The sequence below is a fragment of the Condylura cristata genome, unplaced genomic scaffold (genome assembly GCF_000260355.1).
Source record: "Condylura cristata isolate star-nosed mole 26May11 unplaced genomic scaffold, ConCri1.0 scaffold00011, whole genome shotgun sequence".
NCBI lineage: Eukaryota > Metazoa > Chordata > Mammalia > Eulipotyphla > Talpidae > Condylura > Condylura cristata.
This window is the reverse complement of record NW_004567112.1, coordinates 1,506,776-1,517,334: the sequence shown is the minus strand read 5'-3', so window position 1 is coordinate 1,517,334 and position 10,559 is coordinate 1,506,776. Positions and strand designations below refer to the sequence as shown.

Below are 10,559 nucleotides of genomic sequence, written 5' to 3'. Positions count from 1 at the left end.
GCTTTACTCCGATGAGCCGCCAGCTAAACATTCCATATTTGACCTTTGAGGTCTTAGCTCCTTATTTTTCTGCAAGTGCACGCACAGCCCCGCTGTGAGTGAGAAGACACCCCGAGGTGTTTGTGAACTGGGGCCCGTCTGTCGACAGCGTCCGCAGAGGGACCCGGGTTGCTGTTTCTTCCTCTTTCTGTTTTTGACCTTTGCCCCCGTTTTCATAGGTGCAAGTGTGGTCGCCGCGCCGTGGGGCGAAACGGCCGCTGCAGCCCCCAGGGCGTCGGTGGTGGCGTCCCGCGGGCCTGGGTCTGGGCAGGCGGGTGCGCACGGTGCCCGCTTCGCGTGCGCTTGCCCCGGCCACTGTCAGTGTCGCCGCAGACCCTGCTGGGCGACGGGAGGCGCGGAGGCTTCCCGTAGAGCTTCGCGAGAGGCGTTTCAGCGGTGCGCCCGTGCCCGGGCCGCGGGGGGCACGTGGCTTGTGAATGGAAAGAGCTGGCCGAGTCGGCGGCTTAGCAGCCGCTCTGCCGGAGTGTTGGCGGCACCAGGCCCTGCCCAGCAGGCCGTGGGCTGGAGAGGAAGGAGCCCCGCCTGTCCCCTCTCAGCCTCCCTGGTGGGGGCGCCCTGCCCCTCGCCAGCCACCCACGAGACCTGTACCCTCAGCCCGGCCTGCTCCTGGGCCCCGCACGGGCTCAGGCAAAGCGTCTCTCCGTACCTGTTAGCGAGAAAGACCCTGTTGGGACATCAAGCCAGGGCCTTGGCTTTGGCTGGAAGGACGCGATGCCGTCAGTGTGGGCAGTGGCCGGTCGACCGCTCCCAGGGTCCAGGGCCAGCTCTGGTGGTCAAAGTGGCCCTTTTTGAGAGTAAGCTGCAGTCTGTGCTCATGTTCGGTGTCTGGGTCTGCAATTCACGCGGCCTCGGTGACGGGGTGTGACTGCTTGGAAGAGGGCGGGAGCGGGCGTGGCGGCCGCAGGTGCTGACCTCCTGGCTTTTCACGTGCTCTCTGCGCCTCACCCAGCAGCGCCTCGGCCCTGACTGGTTTGAGGTTACTGTCCGGGAGAGAGGTGGGCCCGGCGGGCTTCAGAGTGTTTGGGATAAGGACGCACTGACATCGTGTGTGTGTCACACACGTGTTTCCGTGTGCGTGCATGGGCGTCTGGGGCTAGGAGGCTGTTGGGGGTTGCTGACCGGCCCTGGACCCGCGCCTTTCTCTGCAGGGACACCGTCCCCAGCAGCTGGCGGGGCCGAGGGTCCTCCGCTCCCCAGCACCGCTCTGTCAGCGCGCCTCTGCTCGGCCGGCCGCCCTGGCGCGTCTGGCCCGCTGTCTCCCAAGCTACCGTGGTCTTTCCCTTGACCCGTGGCGGGAGCGGGCCGTTGATCGGCCAGACCCGCAGGGGAACGCGGGCCGGTGTTCCGGGCTGGCACTGACTGCTGAGGCCTTCTTTGCCACAGAAGCGCTTTGTGGGATGAGAGGCCGCTTGGGGGAGCGCCCCTGACGGAAGACTGGGGGGCGGAAGCCGGCTCAATGGGGTTCTGTTACGGGGCAGCCCTCCATGATCTGAGGGTGCTGGAATGTGCCCTCGGCAGTGACCCGGATCTAAGTGGGACAGTGGGAGACACAAAAATGCACTCCCGGGGGGCCCTCGGGACCGTTGCCAAAAGGGCCTGCTCCTGGGCTGGTGAGTGCTCCTGCGGTGCCCGGCCTGCAGCAGGCGGGCGCAGGAGCCAGGCCGTCCGGGGCGGCGAGGCCAGACTCCTCCACAGACTCCCACAGACATCTCTGGGCCTCCGGGCCACTTTCCTGGGCAAGGGCCCCCTTCCCGCTGCCCACCTCTGTGGTCCAGGGTGTGGCCTACGCCCCGGGCTGCAGCAACACTGACTGCTTCTACTTTGTGTTTCTCTAGGGTGGTACAGAGGCTACACCTTGCGGAAAAAGTCCAAGAAGGTAAGTCGTAATTTTTATTAAACACAGTTTTTCCCCTTCATAAATCACACTGAGAGGAAATCAATTCTCCGTCCTTTGTGCCGAGTTCTCCCTCTGTATCTCTTTCTCGAATCTAAGCGATGTGAGCGTCGAGTGTGGGCTGTCCTGCCCCCGGCCCGCCCAGCCTCCCTGCCCTGCCTCTCGGGCGCGCTCGTGCGGGGCGGGGGCGCTCCTGAGGGCTCCCCTTCTCTCGGGCTGGCGGGATTCCCTCCCTGTTGTGCCGAGGGGAGTCAGTGTGACCCGGGTACCGCGGCTCGGGTGGCTCTCAGACGCACTTACCCTTGCCGGAAGCGCGACGGCCTTGCGGGGCTGGGCCCGCTTTGCCCTGCCAGCACCGTCTTTAACCGCGTCTGTGGGTGTGCGGCAGGGAGAGGTGGTGCTGGCAGGCAGTCCGCCTGCGTGGTCGTCCGGCTCTGAGCAAAGGCCGCAATTAGAGGCCACTCCTGTGCGACACGCCCAGGCCCGCTCCGCTGTGGCTTCTCCCCGCTCGGGGTGCCCACAGCCAAGCCGGCTCCTGTCTCATGCTGCCAGCCCCGTGTCCTGCGCGGTCGGGCTGCCTCGGGCACCTGCGCGGGCGGCCTCCCCTTCTCCTGCTGCCCCTCATTCTCTCCTTGTTGGGCCGCAGGCTTCTGTGGTGCAAAGCCCGTCCCTGAGGGTGCCAGTGACTTGCAGGCAGCGTAGAGCGTCCCCGCTCTCCTGCCTCGGGGCCCCGTCACCAGATCCTGCCTGGGTGGGAGAGCTGCCCGTCTGCTCGTGCTGGTCACGGGCACGCGGGCTGAGCTCGTCTGGCTTCGCACTGCTTCTGCCCGGTAAGTGCTGGAGCCTCAGGTCTGCCAAGGGGAGCAGGGCGCCCGCACCCCCGCTCAGGCCGAGCCACGTGTCTCTGTGCAGCCAATGGCCTGGAGCCTCGAGGTTGCCCAGCGCCTTCCGAGCGGGGGGCGGGGGCAGGCCCGGGTCACACTCTGCAGGGCCTGCACACCTGCGGGGAACCCTGGGTGTCTCTCCCGAGAGCGTCGTGCTTGCGGGTGTTTTAACAGAGATGAGGGGCGCGGGGCGCGGGTCCCCAGCCGCCCCCAGCCACAGGTCACCTGCAGCTCAGGTGAAGCGGCCCCGGGGCTGTTCACCTGGCTGCGGTGCTCACTGCTCCTGGGTGCTTGGGGTCTCCCTCCCTTCCCCCCACACCTGCCTGGGCCCCAGTCCTGCCTGCCCTGCACTGGGCCCTCCGACCGCGGCTCAGCGGCACCACTGACCTGGCCAGGGGTGTTTGATTTTCCATCGAAACCCTGAAGTCCTCATGGCAGTGGCGTGGGCTGCGGCGAGCCTAACGCCTTCAAGAGGCCTTCATTTGGGGTGGGGCTCCCCGGTGGGGCACAGAAGGCACTTGGCGCCCACGCCTGGCTCCAAGCTTTCCGGAGCCGCCCTCTAGAGCGCCGCGGGTGTGCTGCTGCTCCAGCTGGACAAGGCATCACCCGAAGCCTGCGGAGGCGTCCGGCTCCGGCCTGTGGCGCCCAGAGCAGCAGCCTCTGCCCAGCGCCCAGGCCGGGGTGCGGCTCGTCTTCTCCAGCTGAGCGCACACCTGTAGACCTCAGAGGTGCACCCAAGGCCATGCAGGATTTGAAGGTGCCCCATTCTGGGGCTGGCAAGAGCGCCCAGCGTTCGGGCCCCTCAGTCCTCTGCGCTGCTCGTCTCCGCCCTTCCGCGCCACTCCTTGCTTCTCTGATGATTCTCCTTCCTGTGACGTCTTCTTGGTGGGCAGGAGCGCGTGGCTCGGCCTGTCGCCCAGTCGCCGGGGTTTCCGGACGTCCACTGTAAAGCTGTTGGGCCAGACAGAGCCAGGGAAACCCAGTCCGAAGCCCCTGGTGCTGAACAGTGCCCGAGCCCAGTGTCACTGCTGCGTGAATTCTGCCCTCGCACCAGCCCCTGCCAGCAGCCAGAGGGCTTGCTGTGTGCTGAGCGCCTGCGGCGTCCGGGCCCGACGGCCCCCAGGAGGGGAGGCTCCTGCCGCGTGGGGCACGGCCAGCTCTCGGTTCGCTTTGCGGCTGGTGCCTGAGCCGAGTGTGCTCATGAGAGCGCTCCTTCGGGCACCGGGCACACGGGGCACACGGGCGTCCTGCCTGGGGGTGCAGTGTGCTCGTCAGAGCCGGGTGCTCCCTGGACATTGTCCAGACAGGGCGCGTCTGCCCAGTTCCCAGCGTTCACCACTGGCCCCTCTGTTTGGCGCTCGAGGGACGTCTCGGTGGCCAGGCTCGCCCTGTGTGTGGCCCTGGGACCCGTGGGCAGCCCAGTCCGACGGCCGGCCAGTGCTGGGTAAGAGGAGAGACCTGGGGCTTCAGTGTGACGCTCCGAGGCACCGCCGCTCTGCCCATGGGTCACTGGGCGCCTTCGTTGGCCTGGGCCTTCTGTGGCTGCTGGCGCATGGCGTCCTCAGTCCCTCTGAGAGGCTGGACAGGGGCTTTGCCTCAGCCTCCACAGTCAGAGTCACCCCGGCCCTGCTCCTGGGGGTGTGGTTTCATTTGCAGTTACTGTTTGTCTTGATACTAAAATGCTGTCTTGTCTCCCCCAAGGGCATATTTCCTGCTTCCTATATTCACCTGAAAGACGCCATCGTTGAAGGGAAAGGGTGAGTGCCCTGGAGGTGCCAGTCGGCTCGGCCTGGGCTCCTCCTGCAGGTGCCTGAGGGCGAGGCCCCGGGGTGGGGTCGGAGTTGGGGGGAGGCCACTTCTGGTTTGGGGTTGTCCAGACATGGCTTGGAGCCCCAGAGAGCCTGATTCCCTGCCCCGCTGCGCGAGCAAGGCCGTGACGTCCGCCCGGGGCGCAGCTGGGCGGGGCCCCGGCTCCGAGGCCACTTTCTGGAGCAGTGTGCAGACTGGCATCCAGGAGGAGTTGGGGTGAAGCAACAGTTGTTCGGTTGGGGCCTGGGGGGTTTGCGGTGGGTCTGACTGTGACGTAGGTCTCTCCCAGCCCCGAAACTACGTGTAAGATCATTAAAAGGCCATTTGTAGAACAGGAGCCCATTAGGCAGGAATGGCAAGTGAGCGACAGGTGCGACCTGGAGACGGAACACTGAAGTGTTTTCCTTTTTTGTCTCTGCCACATCTTCACACTCAGTTAAATATGTAAATTATAAAATTACTAATCATATGATTACTGCATAATGACATCTCTTTGGCTGATTACAAAATTGCTTTTCCAAGCACTGTGCTCTTAACGTGCGGAGGGCTCGCGGGCCCCCGCCCCACGGCGCGTGACTGACAGGAGCAGGGCGCCATGCAGGCTGCGTGTCGCTGGCGCAAGCTGGTGGTTTTCGTCCGGGCAAGCTGTGGTCTGTGGCGCGTTTTAAGGGAGGTCACAGGGCGGCTTGCAGCGCTGCCCCGTCGTGGAGGTCACCGGCTCGAGCGCCCGCGCGTGCTGCGTGTGCGAGTCAGAATCGCGGGGTGCCGTGCGCATCACGTGCTCAGAACGGCACGTTGATGGGAAGGAGACACTCTGAGGCGTAATTATCGGCTCCCTGGGGAGGCGAGATGGGCTTGTTTTGATTCCCAATCAGCGGCGCTCGCCCAGACAGACAGCAGACACCTCACCCGGCTGTGTGAGCTGGCGGCGGAAGCTGGAGCGGCGCAGCTCCCTGCTGATGCTTTGGGGCTCCCTGCGGCGTCCTCGGGCTGTGGCCCCCGGCCCCTTTTGTTCTTGCGGGGCCCCCGGGGTTGCCGGTTCTTGCTCTTGGCGAAGGCCCCCCCCAGCCCGGTGTCCTCCGCTCTCGCTGCCCCAGACGCCTCTTCACCCACCCCCACCCCGGCCCGACCGGCCCCTCGCGCGAGGCTCCTGTGAGCGCCGCTCTCGACGTCCTGCATCACCCTGTCTCTGGCTGCGGCGGCCACCACCCATTCCGCGCCTTCACCCTATGACTCTGTCTTCTTCCCACTGCGACACCACTCCCGATGCCGCTTGGCTGCAGCCTGGCAGCCCCGCCCCGTGCTCCCCACCCGCTCACAGTGGTGCCCGCCCTCTGCTCCTGTGGCCCCTGCCTGCCAAGCTTCGCCTCTCCGCGGCCCTCTCCCTGGGCCCTCCTGCAGAAGGGCGGCTCTCGTGCTCAGTTGCCCCCCAGGGGGGTCAGACCGGGACTCCAGCCCTGCTGAGTTCCATCCCCAGAGCCAAGCGGCCAGGAGACCCCCCCCCCCAGCCGAACGCCAGGTCCTGCTCATCCCCCACACACCCTGCGTGACCTTCTGTCCCTCACCTTGGGTTTCTCAACGGCCCTGGGGGCAGGCGCTGTTGGGGTGTGCTGCTGCCCCGGCAGGTAACGGGCTGCAGTGACACGCCGGAGTGTTTAGTGCTGCGTCTGTGCCTGGGGCGGGGCAGGCCAGGCGCAGGAGCGGAACGTCAGCCTCCGGATGAGACCGGCACACGGCGCGGGCGGCGGGAGGGCGGCCTAGCTGAGCTTCGAGTTTCTAGCAGGCAGGGGAGTCTAAAGGCAGGATCGGCTTCGGGCTGACCAGTGTCCTGGCGTGAGCGGGGCGAGCCCTACCTGCACACCCCCGGGACCAGGAGGCGGACGTGGGGGCCGGCCTGTTTGACCAAAGGGGCATTGACGCACTGCAGAGGTGGTCCTGCATAGCCCACCCCAGATGTCCGGTTCCTATTGGTCCAGCCGCCCACATGGCCACCTGGCCACAGACTGGCTGGCTCTGGGTCTCCCACTGTGCCTTCCTTGGGGCTTCCCGGCTGTAAGGGCCCCAGGAGGGAGCATAAGTCAGGCCCAGGCAAGGCCACCCCCGAGAAGGGGCCTGTCCAGTGTGCCGGTGCTGCCCGGAGTCCACTTCAGGACACTCTGGGTGTACGCGCTGTCCTGTCCGAGTGGTTTGGGCCCAACTCACTCATCACTCAACGCCCAGCTCAGGGCTTGTGGTCGATTTAAAAGACGACACCAAATAGGTCAGGAGTTAAGAATGAGTGTAGGGTTAGCGTGTGGGGCTGGAGAGAACACGCAAGGCGCCCGTCAGCGTTGGGGGCGAGGCAAAGACCTACGACTCTGGCAGCTGTGACCTGCTCCTCTCCCACGGCCGAGGGCTCCCTGCGCCTGTCCTGAGTGCTGTGCCCTTCTTACTCCAAACCTGCATTTAAATACCAGGCAGATTGGTTGTAATTTATGGTGTCTGTAAGATCGATGGGCACGCGCATTATGAATGTACTCGCTACGCCCCAGACCTCGACGCTCTGAACACTTTTAATGGGGTAGTATTTGCCTCCTTCATCTTACCGTGACAGGTGAGAGGCAGCGCCGTGTCGGGTGATGTATGGACACTCGCGGGCCCGGCGCAGATGTCACTCGTCAGCCTTGGAGGTGCGGGTATTCCCGCGGGTGGCTCAGCCTCCTTTGTGTCCTCCCCCCGGCTGACGGGAGGCGCGCCAGCCTGGAGGGCAGAGTTTGCAGGGTGCAGCGTGCAGTGGTCAACGGAGGCCTGGACTCAGCTGTCCTTCCCTTCTTCCCTCCCAGGCAACATGAGACAGTCATCCCCGGAGACCTCCCGCTCATCCAGGAAGTCACCACCACCCTCCGCGAGTGGTCCGCCATCTGGAGGCAGCTCTACGTGGTGAGGAAACGGGGTCCTGGAGGATGCGTGAAATGGGCTTTGGGGCCCAGGTGTACGCACAGCGTAGTTCTCCTTTCCCTGGAGACCCCCAAGTCACAACTTCCAGGACAGACTCATCCTCAGAAAGCAGTGCGACCCTATATTCTGGCCACTGTTGGGGGCTGATTGCCCTTTGACCTGTTTGCTTTATATAGGGGTGCAGTGATGGCCCCAGTAATCAAGTGGCTGGAAAGGAAGGGAAGCCAGCTGCTTTGGGGCCCCTGGCGTGCAGGCCCAAGCAGTTTGCATGGAGCGACTCTTGGAGTTTTGTTAAAGATTTATTTTTATTGGTTTATGCATATAAGAACTGGGGTGCAGGTCAGCGGTATGGGGGTGAGAGGGCTCACTAGAGACAGAGTGGGGAGCAGAGCAGAAAAGGGGGATCTATTGAAATCCAATGTTGAGGGGACTAGCAGGGAGATAGGAGAGGTCTGCTGCACCCTGTGGGTCACTCCCTGGCCAGGGATCGAACACAGGCCACATTGGCGTGATAGCACTGAGACTTGACTCCTGCACCACCAGAGAGCCCCCTTGGGGTTTATATTTTGATGATGGAAGCGAGAGTCTGCTGTTCAGCGGTTCTTTGTGGGTACAAGAGGGGTGATGAGTAGTTACTCTGCCACGCGCAGACAGCAGGTAATGCCTCCTGCTGCTGAGAAATGCCGCGCGGCTCGGGACTTAGGCGTGGGCTGCAGGGAGTGGGGGGCATTTGCATTCTGGCTGCTGCTGCGAGTGTCCAGTTCTGATGCTGGAAGAAGTCTTATTAATGCAGAGAGGTTGAGGCTCTGACATCTTCCATTTCCCATTCCTTCAGGGCATTGCGTTGCACATAAATTCATATTTGCAGAAGATTACCTTTTGTTAAGCCCCTATTTCTATTCAGAGTGTTGATTTCTCATATGCTAATGTTGTCGGCCCAGCACCAGGGCTCTGGAGGGACGTGAGTGCAGCAATTTTTCGGAACGTAGAAAACTTCTGAGAGTCCCACAGCTGCTCTCCGGGCAAGCTTGCTGTTTTTGATTATACAGTGGTTTCCAATAAATGCACAGTAATAAGCAGTTGCAGTAATTGTTCATCAAATGCTCTCAGAACCCAAAAAGCGTAAAGTTAGCCACGCATGTTTTGTGTAAATCTGAGCAATTTTGTCGTCGGTGTTATATGTTCAACTTAGCAATTTTTAAACAAAAATACAGCAGCCCAGCAAGCGGGCGCACTGGCGCGGGGTCAGCAGGAAGCGTTTCTGCACGTGGCCCGGCCCTCAGCTCCTTGGGTTTCTTTGCAGAAGTTTCCGTTTGTCTTTTCGTGTCTCGCATTACTGGATTTGGTCAAAGTAAAACCAAAATCCCCTCTAGTATTCTACAGGAGTGGGTTTTTCATCTTTTTTGGACTCTGACTTCTTTCTGGTTGAGATATTGGAGACAAACTAGCAAGCTATTATGGATTTTTGAGACTCACCAAGGCTTTAGAACAGCGCATGAGGGTCCTCCCTGGTGGCGCAGCGGGTCAAAGCGCAGTACCGTGAAGCTTGGCCGTGCCGCCTCAGTGCCTCAGTGGAGGTGATCCAGGGCAGGCCTCTGCTGACCCGCCCGCTGCTCCCCTCAGCAGTGGACTTCATCCATCTGCCTGTCCTGCTCCCCACTCTGTCTCTGGTCCCCTGCACCTCTGGCCTATACCCTAGTTCTGTATGCACAAAGAAATAAATCTTTACAAAAGAAAAAGAAAAATGCATGAAGAGAAATAGTGATTAAGCGTTAATTTTGGCCATTTAGTTTTCATTTCAGAAATTAAAATTAAGATAACGCTATAGAGAAGAGTTCATAGGAAGCAGCCGTCTGGTAGGGTTACGTGAGGTAGTAACCTTAGATGTTACTGCTTAGGTAGTAGGCACCTTTCATGTTCTAGAGAGAAGGTCAGATACCAGAAACAGTGGGGATGGAGTTGCAGGTATGTACGAGAGATGCTGTTTTCAAAAAGTAGCAGTGGCCTCATTTTAGTCTTCGTGTGCCCATGCTGTTTGAATCTCATCCCTGTAGCTTGGGTCTCTTCTCCTGGCAACGCCCAGGGCCTCTCTCCTTGGGGCGGCCCCCGATTCCCGCGAGGAGCTGCACCCTTGCAGTGGCAGGCCTGTTGCTGTTCTCCGCACACCCGCCCCTTGTGCAGCACAGGCCGTGCCAGGAAGTGTGGACTGGTGTTTTCCTTCTGGCACGAAGACCCCAAGAGCTGGTAGCTTCCCGGAGGCCCCGTGTTCCCCACGCAAGCCTCGGGGCCCGAGCCTGTGCCTGCGGGGCTCTGCCGACTTCTGGGCCTGGGGCTGTGGGCTGAGCTGGCCTGGGCCAGACAGGGCGTGTGAGTGTCGGGGAGGAGACACGGAGGAGAGGGAGCTTGATGGCTGCGCTTTCCTGGGCCAGGTCCGAGGAGGTCACGAGCTGGCTGTCGGCCTCTCTGTCCAGATCCTGCCCTGGGCAGCCCCTCGATTCGGCCGTTCATACCCTGGTATGACTGCTGCGCACCGAGTTGGGCACGATGCGTTCTGCTTTGCTGCTGAGCACATCTTTTCATTTGATGAGAACTGACTCTCTTCCTGTAAACCATAGACTACTAGTTTGTATTTGAAAACCAATCTGTGGTCCGGACTAACGCCCAAACTTCACCCCCGCTCCTGCTCCTGCGAGCAGCAGGATAACAGGGAGATGTTCCGGAGCGTGCGGTGCATGATCTGCGACCTCATCGAGTGGCGGTCCCAGATCCTGTCGGGCACTCTGCCGCAAGACGAGCTCAAAGAGCTGAAGAAGAAGGTCACTGCTAAAATCGACTATGGAAACAGGTTGGTTTGCTTGAAAGATGGCTTCTTGCTCAATTTATCAGTATAAATACCTTCTCCCCAAACCTGGAGGGGGCTAAAATAACGTTTTATCATAAGCGGAATTTCTAGGCTCAAAAAGAGTGACGCGGTT

At 61.6% G+C, this 10,559-nt stretch overlaps 1 protein-coding gene across 1 annotated transcript in view; it reads left to right on the top strand.

The window, feature by feature from the left end:
• The first annotated feature begins 1,516 nt into the window (after positions 1-1,516).
• Positions 1,517-10,559, top strand: part of DOCK1 (dedicator of cytokinesis 1) — a 239,593-nt gene continuing 230,550 nt past the window's right edge. Inside the window, 5 exon segments of the mRNA XM_012723446.1 lie at positions 1,517-1,670; positions 1,896-1,936; positions 4,540-4,595; positions 7,470-7,566; positions 10,281-10,429. Coding sequence (XP_012578900.1) covers positions 1,517-1,670; positions 1,896-1,936; positions 4,540-4,595; positions 7,470-7,566; positions 10,281-10,429 — 497 coding nt within the window.